This window comes from Corticium candelabrum, chromosome 2, assembly GCF_963422355.1.
Source record: "Corticium candelabrum chromosome 2, ooCorCand1.1, whole genome shotgun sequence".
Lineage (NCBI taxonomy): Eukaryota > Metazoa > Porifera > Homoscleromorpha > Homosclerophorida > Plakinidae > Corticium > Corticium candelabrum.
The window spans coordinates 8,239,454-8,264,115 of NC_085086.1; the positions used below are offsets into that span (position 1 = coordinate 8,239,454).

General features: G+C 38.9%; 2 protein-coding genes and 2 long non-coding RNA genes across 4 annotated transcripts in view; 1 reads left to right on the plus strand and 3 right to left on the minus strand.

Annotated features, from left to right (window-relative positions):
* Positions 1-4,630: 4,630 nt before the first annotated feature.
* Positions 4,631-6,702, minus strand: LOC134198056 (uncharacterized). Its single transcript, XR_009972741.1, has 3 exons — positions 6,559-6,702; positions 6,413-6,503; positions 4,631-4,877 (listed from the first exon to the last, which is right to left on the minus strand). It is a non-coding gene; the product is annotated as an uncharacterized LOC134198056 (long non-coding RNA).
* A 2,574-nt stretch (positions 6,703-9,276) lies between these two features.
* On the minus strand, positions 9,277-10,062 carry LOC134176459 (cysteine proteinase B-like). Its single transcript, XM_062643128.1, has one exon. It carries the CDS (start codon positions 10,060-10,062, stop codon positions 9,277-9,279), a length of 786 nt encoding a protein of 261 aa, XP_062499112.1.
* Positions 10,063-10,151: 89 nt separating this feature from the next.
* On the minus strand, positions 10,152-15,056 carry LOC134176460 (neurotrypsin-like). The gene is made up of 8 exons (XM_062643129.1): positions 15,021-15,056; positions 14,913-14,964; positions 13,619-13,813; positions 12,506-12,700; positions 11,642-12,001; positions 11,198-11,524; positions 10,329-10,538; positions 10,152-10,270 (listed from the first exon to the last, which is right to left on the minus strand). The coding sequence occupies exons 1-8, from the start codon at positions 15,054-15,056 to the stop codon at positions 10,152-10,154; spliced, it is 1,494 nt and encodes a 497-aa protein (XP_062499113.1).
* Positions 15,057-23,802: 8,746 nt separating this feature from the next.
* The window catches only part of LOC134176213 (uncharacterized), a 1,314-nt gene continuing 454 nt past the window's right edge, over positions 23,803-24,662 (plus strand). The window contains exons 1-2 of the long non-coding RNA XR_009969277.1: positions 23,803-23,847; positions 23,927-24,662. The exon at positions 23,927-24,662 is cut by the window's right edge and continues 292 nt beyond it. This is a non-coding gene — a long non-coding RNA (uncharacterized LOC134176213). The remainder of the gene's footprint in view (positions 23,848-23,926) is intronic.

Below are 24,662 nucleotides of genomic sequence, written 5' to 3' on the forward strand. Positions count from 1 at the left end.
TTTTGGTGATCGAAGCCAGCGTATCTCTTATCATGTGAATCGAGTGATGCAATTGAAGCTTGTACGAAGAATTGAAGAGGACTAGAATAAGAGCAACCGAAGGTCTGTTCCATGCAGCTGAGTTCTCGCGTTTGCTTGACAGAAACTATTGCTACGTAACGCAACCATTGTTACGCGAATAAGTAAACACAGAACACCATCGCTTGCCAAACACAATGCTAACCGAGAATTTACTATTAATAGAAAGGGGAGAAGCTGGATACTGTAGACTTCCTACAGACGTACGTAGACGTCGACCTGTAGCCACCAATGTGTATGACGTTTATTGCATAATGACTATGCTTGAGGTTACAGCCACTTCAATGAAGTTAGAGAGCTGACGTACTTGAACTAAGCTTGTGACAAGTTTGGCCTGATGACATTGACTGTCGAGTGTATGGTTACGAAAATATTTTGTATTGGCAATATGTAGTTTTCTAATAACGTCAATTTGAGGTCAACGCCAAATGCAAGTACTAGGGTCACTATCCATCGATAGAAGGACACAACGTATTTGAGGTAAGATTACCAGAACACTAATGCATTTATATCCGGCGTTGTCGTTTTATACGGGAAACACGACGACACGACAAGGTCTGGTACGAGGCTACGTATATCTAACTGAGATGTGACGTGCAAAGTCACTTGGCGCGTAAGCATGTTCAACAAGGATTTCCAATTTAGTTAAGATCAGATAAGCAAGTCAGTGAGTCCGCCAATTCCGCTAGCAAGGACGTCCCACTGATTGTCTGTCAACCTGATCCCCTCCCAAATAGTACTAGTCACATGACCAAGATGCATAGCGCTATTCAAAAATTTTGCGTAAACACAAATTCAATTTTAAACGCAAAGATAAAAAATGTTGTGTCATTCGTTGTACTTCTACAAAAACGAATCAAACTGACGCCACCAGCACATGTTTACGTGAAATTCAATGGAAAAACATAAGTTGCCTTCATTGGCTACAGTGTCTCGTTTAATCTAACGTTGTTAGAACATCTAAAGTTGTCAGTCACGGTGTAATTTAAGCTGCGTAAGCTTTTTCTGCGATTCCACACATGTTAACATTACGTTAAATAAAGAAATAGCCACCATCGCCCGGTCGTCTACCCAAGAATTTCTTACTATCCAAAATGGTGTGCCGCTATCGCTGACTCCAAAACCAGTGAGTAAAACAACATGATTGGTCTTCCTGTGATTAACTTCGCAAAAATTCAGTATTTTGTTGGAATTGAACCTCAGATTGTGTACGTTGAGAATGACAGCTATTGGACCGTGACGATAGAGATATACCATCATATCGTATTCATCGTCGGCTGTGGCACACGATTTTCCGATTTAAATCAAGCCTGAAATTTTAGCGTAAATTGATTTCGCATCAAAATGGCACTTGGCCGTAACGTCATCTGATCTCAAAACGTACGGATAAGCACTCAGTTTTTCTAACCAACCAGCTCGTAAAACGTATTTTACTGCACGATCATGACCGCCACCATTACAACCACTAGACTTGCTACCGCATAATACAACTTGTTGTGTAGACAATTCGATAAGTGTGTTATGCCCTTGAAAGGTCCATACACTTTCCATCTGAGCAACTGCAGCGACTGCCCAACATGAACCACATTGACCTTGATCTTTAACTTTGGTAATGACAGAGAGATGCTAATCTCTTCAATCAAAACATTTAGGAATTGGACCAGTCCAGACTACGTGATCTGCAATTGATCGTTTCTCTATTTGCTCTTTGTCTATTGTTGAGCTATTAGTAACATCGTCCATAACATCAGAAGTCATACAGATAGTTTCAAACTCGTCGTCTGACATGTCAGAAAACTTGGCAATTCCAAATGTAGAAGTCTTATCTGCATTATTTTCTAATGCAGTTTGAATGGAATATTGTTGCCCTGTGATTACGCTCTTTTCCAGATGCGTAGACTTTGTTGTACTCTTCCGTGAAATCAATGAAAATTTGCATATCTCCATCATGAGCTATTTATTACACAAGGAATTAATTTATCTTCTATTTTGCAAAACGTTAATTCAATTTGTTGCAAACTTACGAAAGCATATAACGCCTACATCGTTACGATGAGAGCAAGTTTTGTTTACTTGCGAAGATATGAAACACGAATCAGATGGAGGAGTGCCGAAGTTTGAGCACTTTGCTTTCATGATGCGTATTGGTCCTCTTCCTTCACAAAAGTAGACGTTTTGAAACGATTCAACTGCTCCACTAAAACCGAGTAGATTGCAAACAGCATTTGCTTTATCTGTGTTCTAATTTCGATCAAAAATTTTGATTTCAACGTGTCCTTCAGAAGAACTGTAACAATCTACGAGCTTAGCGACTTGTGCAGTTTTTTCTGTGTTGTTTTGATGTAACAGAAAACGTTTTAATGTTGAATTCGTTACTGCCAAATAATTTTATGCTATTATATTTTAGATGTAAATACAAAACTTCAATTTTACCATCTCGTCGACCTCATTCTGGATCATGAGCTTCAGATACTTTGTTAATGTCATACAATCGTGAGTCCACTAAAGGCACACAGTCGTTTGCCAGTCTGCGACCGTCGAAGAGCTGCCGTGTTTGATGCACCTCTTCCCCGAAACGCCAGCAACGTCTTCGAACAGACGACGTTCAGCGGGACTGTCGAAATGACGAGAGTCGCCATTCGTTAGATACGGTGAACGGATTATCCGGGTAAGTATTGCACGTGACTTGCGCGTTCCGGGATTTACGGCGAATTATAGATGCCAGGTTCGATACACCTGTTCTCTGCAACGGGACTGTCGACATGGCTTCAACGGGATCAATGATCCAATCAACGGGATTTTTTGAAACTGGACGCGTGTCGAATAGATGCCAAGTTCGATACACCTGTACCTCGCAACGGCAGCAACGTCCAAGTCGAAATGGTTTCACCCAATCGTTAATCCAAAAATCAGCGGGCTCTAGAAACGGCAATTGTACGGGATATAACTATGAATGAGAATTCTGTCTGGCTGCTACTAAACGATAAAAACACTTACACCACGGCTAATTAGTGACAGTAAACGGTTCTCTATACAAACTGTATGTGACCTGGCTACACCCCCTCTGCCTCTCCAGCATCAAACGCATTTTTAGATACTTTCTGCTATAATCTCTACCTATAAAGGCGACCTGTTTTTCTGTCTGTCTGTCTGTCTGTCTGTCTGTCTGTCTGTCTGTCTGTCAATGGTATTATATTTTCATAAATCAGAACTATTACAGGCTAAATCAAATTAAGCAAAGCACGATACACTACATTACAATGACAACTAAAAAGCAAAAAACTGAACACTCTGTCTGTCTCCCGGATAACATGGATGGACATCACAAAGTGCATGGCCACCATAGAAGACGCCTAGCCTGACGCGAGGTAAATATGTGTACAATCCATGATGACAATGTTGGTAAAGAGGAGTAGACAATATGGGTAGAGGAAGACATCACAACTGTCTGTCTGTCTGTCTGTCTGTCTGTCATTAATGCTATAATCTCTATCTATAAAGGCGACCTGTCTTTTCTCCACTTCCGTGTTGTATTGGCTCTATGACAAACATGTGTGTCAACTGCGGCACTATGAAGTGGAAAGGAGAAGCACCTGGCATGTGTTGTCCCCCGGACGAAGCCGGGCGTTGGAGCTTGTATATATATATATATATATATATATATATATATATATATATATATATATATATATATATATAAATATATATATAAAAAAAAAAAAAAAAAAAAAAAAAAAAAAAAAAAAAAAAAAAAAAAAAAAAATATATATATATATATATATATATATATATATATATTGAGAAGACGACATCCCTTCTTAGACAGAGGCCCCGTAGGGGAACCGGAATGCAACTCAGACAGAGAAGCCCACGTAAGCGAGAACTTTCTTCATATTCACAAATACAGTTGTTATAGAATTATATAACTAGGGACTTTGCTTATAGCAAACGGTAATAGGAGAACTAGTTTGTAAGTTTCGGTGATAGAAATAACATTAGACAAGAGGCGTACTAACTGATTCCTTTGATTCATATTGTTGTGATAAAATGTGTGTACTTTTTTCTTCCAAGTTAACGACAAACCAACCATTTTTACGTAACATCAAAATGGCGACCGGTCGATTACAATTTCGTTGCCCCTAATGCAATCAAACATTTGCTGCCTCTGTCAACAGAGTGCTAGTAAAATTTTATTACACACTGATAGAACAGAAGTGTATTTTGGGCAATGAAATTGAAATTGGTGTAAAGCGCTTGCAACCATAGTGACACCTAATGCAGAATAGCACCTTATTCAAGTATCTAGAGAGCACCCTGATGAAAGTGCTTGAATAATCCCTAGATTAGTGTTAACATTACAGCACAATGGGGTAACTATTATCAAAACGGGTGCTATTCTTACACCAAAACATGTGCTATTCTTACACCGATTGTGGGAGAGTGTCAGGAATACAATACGGTCTGGATCCCAAGGCATCCCTAACGTGCGTTAGTAGTGACATAATAATTTCACAATATTGGTCATATAAGAATATCACTTTAAATACGCTAACAAAGCAGAAAACGAAGGAGTAATTTTCATAGGCGCTCCCCAGCAAAACTATTTCCAGAGAGCAATACAATGTTAAACGTCTTGCAGGACTTGTGATAATATGTATTGAAAGTGCATGCATGGCCAAAAGAGCAGCTGGAATCATCATGACATCTTCCACCTCCAATAAGATTGTCTGTTTGGCAGCCAAGAAGACTTGATTAGGACTATCTGTGCAAACTCTTTCACAACTGCTGTTGGGTTGTCACTGAAATATAAACAAACTAATCAGTCAGAAATAAATTTACATACATATATACCAATGCACAAACGTTCGTATGCATACAATCTGTCAGTTACCTCAATAATACATAATCACACACACACACACACACACACACACACACACACACACACACACACACACACACACACACACACACACACACACACACACACGAGCGCGTGCACACACACACACACACACACACAAACACACACATACACACACACACACACACACACACACACACACACACAACACACGCGCGCGCACACACACACACACACACACACACACACACGCACACACACACACACACACACACACACACACACACACACACACACAAACACACACACACTATCTAGCACAAATGTCACTGTTAAACTACAGTGTTACTTCGAAAACACTTACGAAACCTAGTACGATTCCTATTCATAGCATTCGAAAATGAGGAACGATCACAAAGGACTTAGCTCTTTGTGCATAATAAATCAAAACTATGCAAAAATTAAATGATAAAACGTACATCCAAGTGTAAAATATTTTGTCACTAGCTGTGTCAAACATGGGTATAAGCACATGTCAGAGGAGACCCTTGTCATTCATACTTTGTCAACTATGCGCATAAGCAAATTTCAGAGCAGTCAGTCCCTTGTCATTCATAATTTCAAATGGCTTAATCTAGCAAACTAATGTAAAATACAATACCCAACCCAATATCTCACACATCTCTTCTATTTGCTTATCAAATCTATATTGCTAACCACACACTAAGACACTGTTTCAGATAGGTAAAACACCCAACTTAGGGTAAGCAAACCGCTCGGCACTAACAGCAGCATCCAAATAGGTTAATTAATAAATATGTCATAATTTACTATTACTAAATAGTATTGCTAACCACACACTAAGACATTGTTTTACAGTTAGGTGAAACACCCAACTTAGTCAGGGTAAGCGAATCACTCGCCACTAACAGTAGCATCCAAATACATTAATTAATAAATATGTCACAATTTACTATTACCAAATGATATTGCTAACCACACACTAAGACCAAACAAAGTGTTCTGTCTACCCTCATACTGGAATAGCATACTAAAAGTAATAGGTAAACATCTGTTGACAGGTCACAAAAAGCTAAGAGCATAGCAGACAACGATACTGTTTTATTCAACAATGGTGTTCAGAATAAAATATAAACTCACACAGACCAACCACACCTAACAACAAATGATCTGAGACTAAATAATCTTAAGAGAGCTTTCACAAATGTTGAAATCAGATGCCAAGATCGAGAGAAAATGTGTGGTTGATAAATGGATGAGTGTCATCCTATCCGTAACTATGTGCAAGCCAGAAAGCACTAGCATCTTGCTTCAAAAGGTAAGTCCCCTGAAGTACAAAGAGAACGCTTCTAGATTAGGTACGTAGAGTTTGCAGGACTAGATGGTACAACATCTTATATAACAAAATAATGGGACATTGTCACAGTGTCACATATGCAACAATCTTACCGATAATCGAATATCGACTTTAACTGTTTCTCGAACTCTTTCTGACTCCTGCTGGAAAGATACCATCATCAGCTCCATTGAAGTCTGCAACCTACACACTTACAAGTGTTACTAACAAGCAACTACATCCACTATGTCAGTTATACCTGAATAATCAATGTCTATAAACTCGGCTCCATATCTCTCTTCAAGTTGAATCATTTGTTTTCCACCCACTGACTTCTTGCTGCCCCGTCGCCAAAATCTTGGTGCATGAATCATTCCACTTCTCCATCTTGCTTGCAGTAGAGTTTTCTGATTTGCACAACATGCGTCCGAAGTCTGAACCAAGCTAGGCAATGATCTAATCTGATTGTTCTAGCAAACACGTATTGACAAATACCACACTACACGTCAAAACATACACCAGCATGCATACATACACTAGAACACTGTTCTAGTCGAATGCACTAATCAACCTAAGTATGGGTAAATGGCTCCAGACAAAGTGTCCAGATTTCACAATTTAGTAATTTCATTACTTGTTGTTATTGTTAACTAAACACTAGAAGGAGCGAGCCACTCACCACAGACAACACAGGGTAAGGTTATTTTAAACTAAAATAATTCATTATTATCAACCCATACAACTCTGTCTTCAGCCGGGTGTGCCACCCAACTAGGGCAAGTGTCCCACTCACCACAAACAGCAGAGAGTAAGGCGATTTACACTAAAACAATTCATTATTATCAACCCATACAACTCTGTCTTCAGCCAGGTGTGCCACCTAACTTAGTCAGGACAAGTGTGCCACACACCACAGACAGCAGAGAGTGAGGTTATTTACACTAAAATAATTCATTATAAACCCATACAACTCTGTGTTCAGCCGGGTATGCCAACCAAATTAGTCAGGGTAAGTGTGCCACTCGCCACAGATAGCAGGGAGTAAGGTTATTTACAATAAAAAAAATTCATTTAGTGTACTAAATCATATACATTAGGACAATCCAATAACATTCATTGTTTCCCATTCCCTACCCGCATCTTTTTAAGCACCGCAAGTTTTGTTCACTATTTGATCATGTGTTTAAGAGAACCTTCTTTTAATTAAGAGCACGTGACAGAATCACCTGAGTCAAAATGGCCGTCGTTATGCGGCGTGCTTGCCAACAAGAACTCTCCTTTCAGTTAATAGAGAAAAACGGCGTGCAGACGTCACTCACCTATGCAGTGTGTACATCTCGCAAAGAAACAGCAGCGTAGGCGAACGAAGCCTGCAATCTGTTTTTGCAACAAACTCCTAGTCAAGAAGTTACGAAGTTGAGCACTATACACATGACACTTAATACTGTACCTCTGCATCACGGTCTTCTCCCCAAATCGTCGGCATCGATAACGCGCCCATGTGAGTATACGGGATTCTCTGCAATTGACCAAATTGAGGTGTCACAAACTCTCCTTAGCGCGCTACACCTCCTGGAGTAAACTACGTACGGACCTAGTGCAGGGCCGGATCCAGGAATTTTTGAAAGAGGGGTTTCACCTGGTAGCAGTGATTTATAGCATTACTAATTTTCTCTTTTCTAATGAAATTATATGAAATTATTGAACCACGCCTACTGGAAAAGAGGGGTTCTAACCCCTAAATCCCCCTCTGGATCCAGCCCTGTAGTGGTGCAACATTTCACACTCAAGTGCAAAACGTATTAGGAGTAATGATAGCACTGGAAAGATGTAGGTACAGCACTTCAGTTTAAACAGTGCAGAGTTCATTACGATCAGCAGATCCAGACCAGAATCCGGGAATTTTTAAAGAGGGAGTTGACCTGGTAGCAGTTATTTATAGCATTGCTAATTTTCTCTTTTCTAATAAAATTATATAAAATTATTAAGCCACGCCTATTAGAAAAAAGGGGGTTGTGACCCCCTTACTCCCATCTGGATCCGGGCCTGAGATCAGAAAGCTGTGTAGTGAGGAAACAGCAGCTGTTGGAAGTTCATTTTTTGAAACCTCGATTAGCCGGACCATCTCCCACGCAGATGATGGAATTATTAATAATATTGTCGATAGGAATTATTGACATAGAACTGCAACTATTGTACGTCTTCGTTAGGAGTACCTATACCTAACATATATTTCATTTCGAAAATTGTTGCTCTAGATATCTTACAGCTAGTGCTGTTACCATGCAACCATTGGATAAATTGAACAATTATAGTAATTAAGTGTGGTAATCTCTGTTCGACTAAAGTTCATTCCCGAATAGGAGAATGTGTGGGGAAAACTCGTATCTCCCGAAGCGGATGTCCTAGCGAGTAAATTCCAACTTTATTGGAATGCTCACAAGAAAGAGGTTCCAGATCCGTTAATGAATACTGTGATTGTTTCTTTATTACGACACAATTAGGAGCTTCTTGTATCACATGCACTTGGCCCTGCCCTATATATACTCTTGCATTTACACCAGGTGTCACATAACTTCAGTCACCGCTATAACGTCCTCTACTTGAAAGTTGACGCGAACGTATTTTGAACTATAGATTGATAAGTAAAACAGCTGTAGATAGCAAGTCTATGTAGTTGAGGCATTGGTCGAACATTTGAACGTAAGTTCATAGCAAAACGTTTCTATACTGGAACCGTTCATTCCACTAGTAGTAATTAGCTATACGCCCGTCTCTGCTCTTCAATTCCTTATCTATTAACCACAGTTCCCACGTATTTAGTGATTCGCTTGCAAAGCAGTATTCTATCAAGTGCTTTCTACTTAACTGCTCATACCATAATTGTCTTTGCCCTTGCACTTACATTACTACAATGACTACTGTTTACTACATAAGAAAAAATGCAAGGCTACGGTCACATTCAATCCAATGTCGTTTAAGACGGTGTAATGTACGCTGCATAAGCCCATTGACCGATTCCACACATGTTGACGTTACGTTCAATAAGGAAGTAACCGCCATCGCCCCAGTCGTCTCCATAAGAATTTCTTACAATCCAAAATGGTGTGCCGCTATCGCTGACTCCAAAACCCGTGAGTACCACAATATGAGTGGTCCACTTGTGATTGCCTCCACAAAAACTTAATATTCTGTTTGAGTAGAACCTCAGATTTTGTGCATTGATGCTGACCACTATTGGACCGTGTCGATATAGATACATCATCATGTCGTATTCATTATCTGCAGGGACTCTCGATTTTCCTATTTTGAGCCAACCTGAAAAACGAGCGTGAACTGCGCTTGCATTAAAATTGCAGTTTCTAGTGACGCCGTCTGATCCCGAACCGTACGGATAGGAACTCTCCGTTTGTAACCCACCAGCTCGCAAAACATACATCATTGCACGGTAAGACCAGCCCCAATTACAACCTCTCGACCAATTATCACATGACACTACTTGTTGAGTAGACATTTCGACAAGTGGGTTATGCCCTTGTATGGCCCATACACTTTCCATTTGAGCAACTGCAGCGAATACCCCGCACGAATCGCACCTACCTTGCTCTTTGACTTTGGTAACGACAGGCTCATGCCAATCTCTCCAATCAAAACATTTAGGAATTGGACCAGTCCAGTCTACGTGATCCGCAATTGATCGTTTGCCTATTGTTTCTTGCTCCAGTGTTGAGATATCAGTAACATTGTCCATCACATCAGGCATCGCATAAGTTGTTTCAAATTCGTCGTCTGACAAGTCAGAAAACTTGGTAATCCCAAACGGCGAAAACTTATCTGCCTTATTTAGTTTTCTTATCTTTTTACGTTTGAATGGAACTTTGCTGCTCTGTGATTTCTCTCTTTTCCAGACGCGTAAACCTTGTTGTTCTCTTTAGTAAAATCGACAAACAGCTGCATATCTCCATCATGAGCTATAACACAAGGAATTAGATAATTTACAAAAATTTAATGAAAATGGTTAGAACTTACGAAAGCATATAACGCCTACATCATTACGATGAGAGCAAGTTCTGTTTACTTGTGAAGACAGGAAACACGAATCAGATAAAGGAGTGTCAAATTTTGGGCAATGAGCGTTCATTATGCGTAATGGTCCTCCTCCTTTACCAAAGTAGGCATTTTGAAACAAGTCAACGGCTCCACTAAATCCGAGTAGATTGCAGACAGCATTTGCTTTATCTATGTTCCAATTTGGATCACAGATTGAATTTCATAAACCATCAATTTTGATTTCAACGCGTCCTTCAGAGTAACTGTAGCCATCTACAAGCCTAACGACTTGTGCAGTTTTATTTGTGTTCTTCTGATGAGAAGGAAAATAATTTGATGTTGAATTGTTTACTGCCACAAGAATGATATTGAAATGAAAAGTATATGCCAATGCAAACATTTAATGTTCTACCGTCACGTCGACCCCTTTCTGGATCATGACCTTTAGATACTTCGTTGGAGTCATACAATTTTGAGTCTACTGTAATTCAAATAATGAATTAATACGTATGTGTAAGCATAACGCTAGTTATACTAACTAATGAAAAATAGTTTGTTTACGAAGTTGACCGCACTATTTCTTTATATATTCTTACAGGTAACTCGTTCTCTTTTGACTTTATCAATAAACATGAATTGCGTAATGTATATATAAAAAATTGCGATTGCATACAAAAACTGGAGTGTGGTAAATTATTGAACTGTTGCATTAACGAATGTGTTAATGTTCTAATCTTTTGTAAAGTAAATAAAATAATAAATTAACGGTTTTAAAAGTATTTCGATATTTTTATGTCAGCTTTATTGAATTTTAGTTAGGAGCTTTAGGGTGAGAAAGTGGTGCTTACCTGTGGAACAGCATTCAACTCCAGCGTCTTTGCTATGATTGCAATTGTGAACTCCCCAGCGACTAAACGGGCAGTCTTGCAGTCTATTTTCATCGCCTCTACATGAAACGTCATCCATCCAAATGTGGTAATGGCCACTTTGTCCAAAGTAAGCTGACGTCCGAGAAGTTTTAGCACAAGGAAATCCTAGCTGACGACACACGACTGCAGCGTCACCTAGACTCCACAAGTCGTCACAAACTGAACCCCAAAGACCGTTGATAAATATTTCCACTCTGCCCTTGTGAGCAGCTCCCCCGTCCGCCAAACGAATTGGATGGGTCTTCGCTATGTAACATAGTAACATTTTATATTTTTAAAACATCAGAACAACTGAAACAGCATATGTGTGTGTGTGTGTGTGTGTGTGTGTGTGTATATATATATATTGTTGAAAGCACGTACCTGATGATTTGCAATCTAGTACTACATCTTGGTTGTGACCACAGTTGTGTTTCCCCCAATAATTACCATTTCTAAATGCATTTTTAGTAGTGCTTTTAAAGCAATCAGCAAGACGAGTATAAGTCTTCTGTTCATTTGAATAACTGCAATTCACGTCATCCATCCATATCGGTGCAGAAGAATCACCAATTTTACGTGAAGAATGTGTTGGATGCCATGTATATCCTAGTTGACTGCATGCCACAATAGCTTCATTAATTCCAAAGGAGTCATCACAAACTGTCCCCCACTGATCATTGACAAAGATCTCCAGTATTCCTTTGTGTGCACTGCCGCCGGTCAATCGTATAGGAAACTGACCTGTTTAAAAAATCACGTTATCATTTATGTTGCAGAATGATGTGACTAAGAATGTCTCCAATCTAAATATTGAATATCTTTGTAGTTTTGCATAAAATGAATTGTATGACAGTAACATTCAACTCTAGTACTTGTCTGCATGGGTTTGAATATAAATAACATTAAATTTGCAGCATGGTGTGACTAAGAAAGGCTCAATTTTAATGTTAATGGCTATAGGTTATCTAGTAGAGAATGGTCCCGTTTCTAGTTCTGTCTAATTGTATGAGTTGGCGGTAGCAATGGTTTAGACTTTACTACTTTTGTAATTGCTAATGAAGCACTTACTCTTCTCTTTTTCAACTTTATTGCTTTGTCTGCATGAGGCTGAAGATAAATCACAAACAACTCCTACATCTTCTGAATGTTTGCAATTATGATCACCCCATCCGCTGAATTTACAGTTTTGAACTTTTGTCTCTCTTCCTGTGCATTGAACGTCATCCATATGTATTGGCCCTGTACCTTGTCCAAACCCCATCGCTGATGCTTTTCCGTATCGTAGAGCGTTTTTGTAACCGACCTGACGGCAGACAACGTGAGCGTCGTTGATGTCAAAGTAATCATGGCAAATCGTTCCCCATTTACTGCTGTAATAGACCTCGACTCTTCCTTCTGATTTAGACGAACCTCCTCTCAATAGTAACGGTCTTGTGTAAACTTTTAACAAAAACCAGTGCAAAGTGATTACATTAAAGTAGCATAAATTCAATTGATTATTAATTTTTAAAAATCAGTAATGTCATTACCTTTTTTACAATTTCTGTTATTAAGTTAAAGTGTGCGGTAAGAATGTTTGCAATCTAGCTAGGCTGCTTTTCTATCTGTTGCCTCAAATGATTTCTGTTTTTCTCCTTCTGAGGACGGAAGCAAACAATAGAAACATGTGTACTCACATTATGTTAAATCTTAAAAGATGAGTCAGAAAACAGCATTCTCAAAAAGAATTTCTATTTTTTGAAGTTGGTAAACAACGAATACTAGAAAAGATTATATTTAGTAATAGTTCCATTAAACGATAATTCATTGAATAAGCTCTATTCTCTCATTTTTGTTATAGTTTGCAATACTAATTAAACTAAGGTAAACAATTTCAATTTTTTAGCTGGAAAATCTAACTAAACTTTGAGATGCACTTATCTAAATTAAAACATTACGTCTATTCTAAGCATTTTTGGATATTAGATTACATTTAAAATCGTAAACATTTAAATTACCCATAGCAAAATCTAAATTACCTAAATCATATTTTACTTCAACACGGCAAAAAATAGTTCTATTTTTCGTTTTATGTTTTTGCTCCAGCTTTATTCGATTATTTTCTATACAACTTTAGAACTCGGTACATGTATTCAAGTTCATCATTGTAAGTGTCTGCATACTGAATATCACAAACAAACTTACGCTTTGTAGGTAACGAGTATCTTCTATTTCTTCTTGAAAGTGATGCACCACAAGTAATTCCTACGTTTTGATAACGAAAACAGTTGTGACTTTTCTCTTTGTTGTTCTTACAATCCTGAAGATTATTCTCGTTTCCGGTACAATTCCAGGTCTCCGTTTGTATTGGTCCTGTACCTTGCCCATTCATCATTGTTGCAGCTCGGCATAAACTTAGAACTTCTTTGTACCCAAGTTGACGGCAAGCAACATGAGCGTTTCTGATGTCAAATCCGTTATAGCAAATGGTTTTCCAAACGTTTTCATAGAACATTTCTAGCCTTCCTTCTGATTTCACTTTGCCTCCAAACAATAGTAAGGTTAATGTTTCAGCTGTAAATTGACAACAACAACAAAACAATTTTAAAATGTAATTTTTGGGAATTCTTCAAAATAACAACATCATTAAAATTAAAAGTACTGATTTGCAATTTTGATGGATACCAATACATTACTACTAAATAGTGTAAAGGAAAATCCACTTGCCAGAAAAATTGTCATTATTTGCAGCTTAGTACTTTTTTTTCAAAATATAGCTTATCGTGATATTTAAAAAGTAATCCTTTTTGTTAGGTGACAATACAAAATAATATTTTGTAATTAGAAACGTACATGCCCGACGTGTTCACTCGCATTGTGCAAAGCGATTTTCAAAACCGTTGAGCCACGTTGTACTATCGACAAATTTTTATTGCCAATATTATATGATCCACATAATGTCGACACACAATCGTGAGCACCTTCGTTGTTGAAGGAAACACCAGGTACACTGAAGAAGCACTTCAGTGCCAAACCCTTGCCTTCTAGTTTATTCTAAATAAGGAACAGCTGCCTAAACGTACGGTCACCTCCTGTTGTGACAAAGAGCGTGATAATGGGGCTGCATATGTTGTCTGGCAAGTGTATAGTTGACATGTCGCACGATAATTATCACAGCTATATCAATGAGCGCGTTCGAATTGTGCAGCCATTTGTCCGGTCGTCTACTGATGCATTACTGTTGCCACCCGGGTTAGTAAAAAATATGAAAAATTCTATTTATAGTAGTTTCCAAAGTTATTGAAATTTCTTACCTTTAGAACATTGACAGAAGAAAAGGATAGTCACCCATATGAAGATGAACAAGTTTCCCTTCATGCTTCACCAAAATATCACTACAATTTGTTTCAAAAACGAAGTATATTTAGGATATCAAATACACAGAAACATCTTAGACCACACACACACACACACACACACACACACACACACACACACACACACACACACACACACACACACACACACACACACACACACACACACACACACACACACACACACACACACACACACACACACACACACACACACACACACACACACACACACACACACACACACATACACAAACGTAGAGACAGACACACGTGTTCAAAATAATTTAAATCACACGTTTTCAAAAGTACAACTTCTTCACGAGCTGCTAACCCAGAGAACGCTAACTTACACATACCAGGTCGAAAATACAGCGACTAGCCAAGTCAAGTACAATACGTACCTGATCGTCAGTTACAGGAGTGAACTTTTCAACCATAACGGTTGCTTCTCTAACTGGTTGTTAATGAACACACACTGACGTTTCCCTCCTACTTACTACTAACCACCTAATCTCGCGTAACCATCCTCCGACAATTTACTTCCCGGACATCGGGGCACGCTTCCTTGATAGTGTCCTGTTACGACGATAAACAGTGACACACTCCGTGCTTGTTTAAAATAGTCAGGTGACCTTGACTACTTGTAATCGTAACGCTGTGGTTTACCAAAGCTTGTCATCATGTCCAGGTAGGTACGTCACTACCACGTTTTACCGATATGCCAAGCCTAGGCGTTAAAATTTCGGGGAAAGAGCACAACCAGAGTGGGGGTGCCTCCCACCATAGCGCGTCACTCTGGAGCTGCATCATTTTCTTTCTAGTGGTACTTGCTTTTGCTGAAACGTTTATTACGTTGGTCAATGGTGACATTCTTAGGCAGAAATCGATACGTATACATGATATGGGCTCTGGAAAACTACAACATTCCCATCAGTAATTAGCCAAGGCCACGTCACTACTATAAACGAGCACATAGGCGCGTTTACTGTTTACTGTGAACAGCAACACGACAATATCAAAGAAACTGTAACAGACCTCTCGCCAGCAGTCTAATAATAGAAAGGGGAGGAGCTGGATACTCTAGACTTCCTACACCCGTACGCAGAGGTCAACCTGTAAACGTCATAGACAACATTGCCACTAGTGTGCAGGACATTTATTGCATAATGACTGTGCTTGAGGTTACAGCCACTTCCATGAAGATACAAAGCAGACATACGTAAACTAAGCTTGTGACCAGTTTGGCCTGATGACAATGACTGTCAAGTGTATGGTTACTAAAATATTTTGTATTATCAATATGTAGTTTTCTAAACACGTTATTTTGACGTCACCGCCAAATGCAAGTACTAGGGTCTCCATCCATCGACAGCTGAACACAACGTGTTTGAGTTAATATTACTAGAACACTTACTAATACATTTTTATCCGATGTTGTCATTTCATACGGGAACCAGGCACGACGGCGCGAGAAGGTCTGGTACGAGGCTACGTATAAATAGCTGAGAAGTGACGGGTAACGTCACTTGGCGCGTATGCACGTTCAACAAGGATTTCCATATTTAATTAGGATCAGATAAGCAAGTTGGTGAGTCCGCCAATTCCGCTAGCTAGGACGCTCCACTGATTGTTTGTCTACCTTATCCCCGCCCCCACAATACTAGACATGTGGCCAAGATGCATAGCGCAGTTGGAACATCTGACGCAAACAACAAATTTTAAGTTTGAACGCAACGACAATAAAGTCTTGTGTCATTCGTTGGACAAAAACGAATCAAACTGACGGTACCAGTACATGTAAACGCGAAAATTCAATAGGAAACCATAAGTAGCCTTCATTGGATACAGTGTCTCGTTCAATCTAACGTTGTTAGAACATCTGACGTTGACATTTACGGTGTAATGTAAGCTGCATAAGCTTCTTCAGCAATTCCACACATGTTGACGTTACGTTCAATAAAGAAATAGCCGCCATCGCCCCAGTCGTCTCCCCAAGAATTTCTTACTATCCAAAATGGTGTGCCGCTATTGCTGACTCCAAAACCAGTAAGTACAACTACATGGTTGGTTTTCCTTTGATTGCTTCCGCAAAAACTCATTATTTTGTTCCAATAGAATCTCAGATTCTCTACATTGAGATTGACAGCTATTGGACCGTGGCGATAGAGATATACCATCATATCGTATTCATCGTCGGCTGTGGCACTCAATTTTCCGATTTTAACCAAACCTGAAAACGAGCGAAAATTGATTTGGCAACGAAATTGCACTTTCCCGTGATGTCGTCTGATCCCGAACCGTACGTATAATCACTGTCTGTTTCTAACCCACCAGCTCGTAAAACGTATTCTACTGCACGATCATGACCGCCACCATTACAACCACTAGACTTGCTATCGCATGATACAACTTGTTGTGTAGACAATTCGACAATTGGGTTATGCCCTTGTAAGGCCCATACACTTTCCATCTGAGCAACTGCAGCAAATGCTCAACATGAACCACATATACCTTGATTTTTGACTTTGGTAACGACAGACGGATGCCAATCTCTCCAATCAAAACATTTAGGAATTGGACCAGTCCAGTCTACGTGATCTGCAATTGATCGTTTCTCTATTTGTTCTTGTTCTACCGTTGAGCTATTAGTAACATTGTCCATAACATCAGAAGTCATATAAATAATTTCAAACTCGTCGTCTGACATGTCAGAAAACTTGGTAATTCCAAATGGAGAAGACTTATCTGCATTATTTAGATTTATTATCTTTTTCAAGTTTGAATGGAATATTGTTGCCCTGTGATTACGCTCTTTTCCAGACGCGTAGACTTTGTTGTACTCTTCCGTGAAATCAACAAACTGCTGCATATCTCCATCATGAGCTATGTATTACATAAAAAATTTATTTAACTATTATTTTGCAAAACGTTAATTCAATTGGTTGAAAACTTACGAAAGCATATAACGCCTACATAATTACGATGAGAGCAAGTTTTGTTTACTTGCGAAGATATGAAACACGAATCAGATAGAGGAGTGTCAAAGTTTGAACAATGAGCGTTCATGATGCGTATCGGTCCTCCTCCTTCACCAAAGTAGGCGTATTGAAACATGTCAGCGGCTCCACTAAAACCGAGTAGATTGCAAACAGCATTTGCTTTATCTGTGTTCCAATTTGGATCACAAATTGTATTCCATAAACCATTAATTTTGATTTCAACCCGTTCTTCAGAGGAACCGTAACCATCTACGAGTCTAACGACTTGTGTAGTTTTGTCTGTGTTGTTTTGACGTAAAAGAAAACGTTTTAATGTTAAATTTGTTACTGCTAAATAACGTTATGTTATTATATTATAGATGTCAATACAAAACTTTGAATTTACCTTCTCGTCGACCTCTTGCTGGATCATGAGCTTCAGATACCTTGTTAATGTCATACCATTGTGAGTCCACTAAGGCAATCAAGATTAAGTTAATATGCCTAATTCTTCTGAGCTAAACAGAATTATTTTATATTATAGTTAATAAACTATAATATTTTACGACGCTCTTGTAGTATTGGTCTATTTACCCAAGCGGACATCTTGTTATATAACGTTTATTATTAATTACACATAAATTCATTAGTATACACTATTTTGAAAAATCGGTAAATTGTTTAAATTATTCACTTATGATAAATTATTGTAATGGGTTATAGTTCTAAAATTTAAAAAGTAATTAATAAGATATTATTTTCAAACATTGAAACATATTTTTGGTATCAGTTTTAGTATATACAGTTAAAATATTTATCATTAGAACATAAATGTCTTACATGTAGAACAGCACTCAACTCCGGCATCTTCATAATGTCCACAATTGTGAAATCCCCAATGATTGAAAGGACAGTCCTGGAGCTTCTTTTCATTGCCTTTGCATGCAACGTCATCCATCCAAATGTGGTAATGATCGCTTTGTTCAAAATAAGCTGTCTGTCGATATGCTTTAGCGCAAGGGAATCCTAGCTGACGACAAACGACTTTGGCATCGTCTAAACTCCAGAAGTCGTCACAAACTGAACCCCATAGACCGTTGATAAAGATCTCTACTCTGCCTTTATGAACAGCTCCTCCGTCTGCCAAACGAATTGGATGGGTCTTCGCTATGTAACATAGTACAATATAGTTTTATAACATCACGGCAACTGAAAGAGCATTTTCACTTTTTATTGCAAATTATATAATAAACTGTTGACTGCACGTACCTGATGATTTGCAATCTAGTACAACATCTCCGTGGTGACCACAGTTATTTTCTCCCTAATACATACCATATCTAAATGGAATTTCTGTAGTACTTTTAGCGCAATCAGCAAGACGTGTATGAATTTTCGTATTTTTTGCTTTAGACTTGGGAGCATTTGAATAACTGCAATTTACGTCATCCATCCAAATCGGAGCAGAGGAATCACCACTTTGGCGTGAAGAATAACTAGGATGCCCTGTATATCCTAGTTGACTGCACGCGACAACAGCTTCCGCACTTCCAAAGGAATCGTCACAAACTGTCCCCCATTGAAGATTAACAAAGATTTCCAGTCTTCCCTTATATGGTGCACTTCCGCCAGTCAATCGTATAGGAGACTGACCTGTTCAAAAACTTACGTCATTATTTAATTAAATTGTATGGTTATACTCACTAGTTAATATCAGTAGGTTAAGTACAAGAACATGATTGTTATGTATTCATCTGTTCGTTGTACGAACTTAGAGTAGCAACGGTTTCAGAATTATTACTTTCTTATACGTATACTTATAGGGATTCCTTTTTTCTTTCTCAAATTTAGTACTTTGTCCGCACGAGGCTGACGATAAATCACAAGCAACTCCCACATCTTCTGAATGATCGCAATTATGATTACATCATCCATTAAATTTACAGTCTTGAACTTTTGTCTCCTTCCCTGTACAGTGTAAGTCATCCATATGTATTGGACCTGTACCTTGTCCGAAGTTCATGGTTGATGATTTTCCGCATCTTAGAGCATTTTTGTAACCGGCCTAACGGCAGACAACGTGAGCGTCGTTAACGTCAAAGTTATCATCACAAATCGTTCCCCATTCACTGTTGTAATACACGAAAACTATTCCTTCGGATGTAGATGACCCTCCTCTCAATAAGAGCGGTCTCGTGTAAACTGTTTACACAATACGGTGTAAATGATTAAACTACAGTTATATAAATTTATAAAATTGTTAATTTAATTAAAATTTATGGATTGATTACGTGTTATTAAAAAAGTTGCAATTACATATACTCAATGAAGCTGCATCTACTGCTTTCTTTACTCTAGCAAAAATTGCTTTTAGTTTTTTTGCCCTTGGGGATGGAATGAAAGAACGCCAACATCTACTAACGTAAAAGAGAGAACGCTTACGTATGTAATTGGTTTATCTGTACCACTCACATGCCCTTGACCGCTATTTATAAACGTGCTTAAAGTACTAAACACGCACTATTGATAGTAAGGAGTAAAATTTCAAAAATTTTAAATTATAAAATCAAGAATATTAAAGCATTACTTTAAATTGAGTCAATAATGTTCAACTTCTTCCCAATTTTAGGCAAACATTATACTAAATTAAACTTGACATTTAAATGTGAGAAACTAGTTATTGTATACTGGACAGTTAGAGCTCAGCAGACGTCTGTAGTATAATAGTATGCATTCTCACAAACCAATCGTCTACGAAAGCAACAGACATTTTTATTTATAATATACAGAACGTATTAACCAGAAAGCAATTAAGTTATTAATAAAATATTAAACCAATTTTGAATACTGCTTGCAGAAAAAGGTTGATTTATAAATTCATGCATAAAACCAAAACGTCTTTAATACAGTACCTACAATTATAAACAATTAACTATGAACAGTGTTAGCATTGCACAGCTTCAGAAAACTTACATTTTGAAGGTAAGGAGTATCTTTTTTCTTCTTAAAAGTGATGCATCACAAATGATTCCTACATTGTGATGATGGAAACAGTTGATTCTTTTTCTTGTCCATTTTGCAGTGTTGAAGATTATTCTCGTGTCCCGTACAATCCCAGGTTGTCATATGTATTGGTCCTTTACCTTGAGCATACGTCATTGTTGCAGCTTGCTGTAACCTTACAGCATTTTTGTACCCAAGTTGATGGCAAGCAACGTCAGCATTTTTGATGTGAAAGCCGTCATTGCAAATTGTTTTCCAAACGTTTTGTGGAACACTTCCAGCCTTCCTTCTGATTTTACTCAGTCTCCAACCAACCGTAAGGTTGATTTTCCAGCTGTAAACTAGCAGAGAGACATCGAATTTAGAGTTTCTAATTATTAATCGATTTCATAACATAATTTAAATTAAAGACTTCGGTTTGCAACTTGATAACTATCAATCTTTAATAATTGAAAAGGTAAAGAAAGCATTTTCGAAAGAAAATTTTTGCGTAGGCAGATTTTTTTCGTAGTTTACTTTTGGGTAAATACTTTTTCGCAAAAGCAATGCCTATGTAAAAATTTACTAAACATATTCGTATTCTCACGTTAATTTTAAACATAAGTTACTATCAGAGCCAATAATAGTGCGCGCGCGACGTGTTCACTCGCACAGGGCAATGTTTAACAGTTAAGACGCCCTGGGCGGGAACGTTGTACTTCCGTCATCTCTTGCCGTCAGGATACATCTAAGTAGATCCTTTTGCAGCGACGTAGAGTCATTAGCTACCACTACTGTCGAAGGACACGCTAACTTCACCAATGGCTGTGGTAAACACGTCTCTGCGTTCTCATCTCCCACTTTCCACAACTACACGAGCAGCATGTCACTATCTATCGCTTAAGGAATAGAACAGCGTAACACAATTTAAAATTATTAATTCTGCAAAGATGTTATCCCTCGAAATCAAGCGCGCACAACAGCACAAACGTGCACAACTCTACTTGAACGTCCACAACTACGCACATTCACACTGACACGAGAAAGCCCACACTCTAGCATGCTAAGTAATAGAAACATCTTACTTTGTTTTTGCTCGTAAACGATGGTTAGCTCACAAATTGAAACACTCGCTGGTACAGAAACCTCAAGCGCTTTGCTTTCTTTTTCAGAACAACTAAAAGTCATAGACGTGGAGAGTTCTGGAAGTTGTTTGCAACGTGTCATTGTCTCATCTTGAAATTCTGAACAGAGATCGATCTGATCGACAGATATCTCTATAGCGGAATGTAAAGGTGAGTCGCCAGTCACAATGTTGACGGAAGTCACTCCATGGCATTGTTCGCCAAACGAAGCTCGAATGGAAAACGTAGAATCTGCCGAAATGTTGTGTTCAACATGTACGCACGTAGTACGATTTCCATCGACAAGACGACGCAACTCGTTCTGCGTGAGCTTGCTGTTCGTGGGATGAGAGACGGTCAATGTCGCTTCAAACCCGACAGAAACTGAAAAAGAAAGATTGAAGTTGCAAGAGAGTCATAAACAATTAATGGAAAACTAAAGAATGCAGTTCACTTGATGAAGTCATCACTTTCGCAGCACATTCATGTCGACTCGTGTAGAAAAGACAGCAGAAGAAGCACGCGAGCCACCATTGGCAATCAGACGGCATCATAAGAAGTCGTCAAAGTTGTTAACGGCAAGCGGACTAAGCTCAATGAGGCAGCAGCCGACGGCAACAATCACAAAAGGCAATTGATTAGAGAGACTGCCTGTACAGGCGTTAATAATCAGAGGCGGTGCCACAATTTTTGACAAGTCCAGAGTAGCAACGAAATTTCACAGCGACAATGAGCGCCGTCCTTTTTGTCAAGAAGGAAAGTTAAGACAATATTCCTGCAGTTTATAACGCTCTCTCATAGCGCAGCAATCTTCGTCTAGATATGGTTGCCTGTTTGAATATATTGCAAACTAGTTTGTAGACGTGCACTGGTAAAACTGAGTTGCTCTACATACACCTGTCCAGTACTATTATTTACTGCTAATACGTTTTGCACTAGACTGTAAAATGTTGCACCAATATCGGTGTATGTAGTTTACTCCACGAGGTGTAGCGATAGCTCGCTAAGGTGTGTTTGTGACACCTGACCTTGCTCAATTTTAGAGAGTCCCTAAACTCGACCCAATCTCTCTCCGCCGTTGTCATAGTCAATCCTAGAGAACGGTTTCAGATCGCCCATTGCCGTCCCTAAATGCTGCAATTAGTGCGCACTGTGTACCAGCTGCCTTGCGCAATTTCCACATGCCTGGTTACAGACCTTGCTGTGGTTGCAAAGGCGTGGCGCACAACACTTCACAAATCGCCAGGAGAGCGTTCCAATCTCTTTCTGCGCCTAGATTTGCAGGGATCTATCAGTTAGCGCGGCTTTTGAACAAGAGTTTTGTCTTTAGTCAGACGACCTTGGCATCTTAATACGCGTCGTTTGCACTATGAGTTTCGCTCCAAGAAATTCCGAATCCGATGCAAATGGTACTAAACCAGAAACGGCTAAGACGTAGTTCATGTGTTGAAGTGTAGTGGTTGCTTGTCTTTTTACAGCGTAGGAATCGTTGGCCGTTTCCTTTACATCTTGCACAAATCATTGGCATCCAGGAGCCGTTTATTGGAACAATAGACGTCTGATAAACTGATACAGATCTCAGTATCCCAAGCAGTTAGCGCATTTAGTGACGCAAGTGGGCGGTCTAAAACCAGGCGAAAAGATTGACTATCCGGGGAATGAAAACTGCAAAGAGAGACTGTGTCGATCTCTGCAATTGACCAAGGTCAGGTGTCACAAACACTTCCTAATGTGCTATCGCTACACCTCCTGGAGTAAAATACGTAAAACTATATTTTAAAAAACATTTAACATTCTAGTTCAAAACGAATTAGGAGTAATAATAGCACTAGAATGGTGTAGGTAGAGCACTTCAGTTTTAACAGTGCTCGTCTACAAACTAGTTTGCAATATATTCAACAGGCAAACCTATCTAGCTGAAGATTGCTGCGCTATTGACGTTCAGAGACCGCTATAAACTGCCGGGATATTGTAATAACTTTCCTTCTAGACAAGTGCGCCGGCGCTCATTGTTGCTGTGAAATTATGTTGAGGATTGGTTATCCGGAGAATGACTGAGTCTGCAAGAGTATCGAGAATCCCGTATACATACGTGGGCGCGTGATTCAATGCCGGCGACTTGGGGAGAAGACCGTGATGCAGAGGTGCAATATTAATTGTTATGCGTATAGTGCTCAACTTCTTAACTTGTTGACTGGTGTTTCTTGCAAATCCGGATTACAGGCTTCGTTTGCCGTCCGTTTTCGTTTTCAGTGCTCTTTCCTTGCGAGATGTACACACTGCATAGGTACGTGACGTCTGCACGCCGTTTTTCTCTAATGTACTGAAAGGAAAGTCCTCGTTCTGACAAGCACGCCGCGAAACGACGGCCATTTTTAGTCAGGTGATTTAGTCACGTTCTCTTAAATAACGAAGGTTTTCTTGTACAACTGATCGAATAATGAGCAAAAGCATGCGGTGCTTAGAAACAGCGCAGGTGGGAAATGGTAAACAATGAATCTTATTGGAGCGGCCTAATTTATATGATTTAGAACAATAAATGAATTTTTGAGTGCAAATTAACTTGGCCTCTACTGTTGGTGGTGAGAGGCACACTTGCCCTGACTAAGTTAGGTGGCACACCAGACTGAAAACAGAGTTGTATGGGTTGATAATAATGAATTTCTTTAGTGTAAATAACAGCGCATACTCTCTGCTGTCTGTGACGAGTAGCGCACTTGCCCTGATTAAGTTGGGTGGCACACCGAGCTGAAGAAAGAGTTGTATTTGTATGTGTTGACAATAATGAAATATTTTAACGTAAATAGCCTTACCCTCTGCTGTCTGTTGCGAGTGGCTTGCTGCATCTAGTGTTTAGTTAACAACAACAACAAGTAATGAAATTAATAAATTTTATGAAATCTGGACACTTTGTCTGGAGCTATTTACTCAGACTTAGGTTGATTATTGCATTAGACTA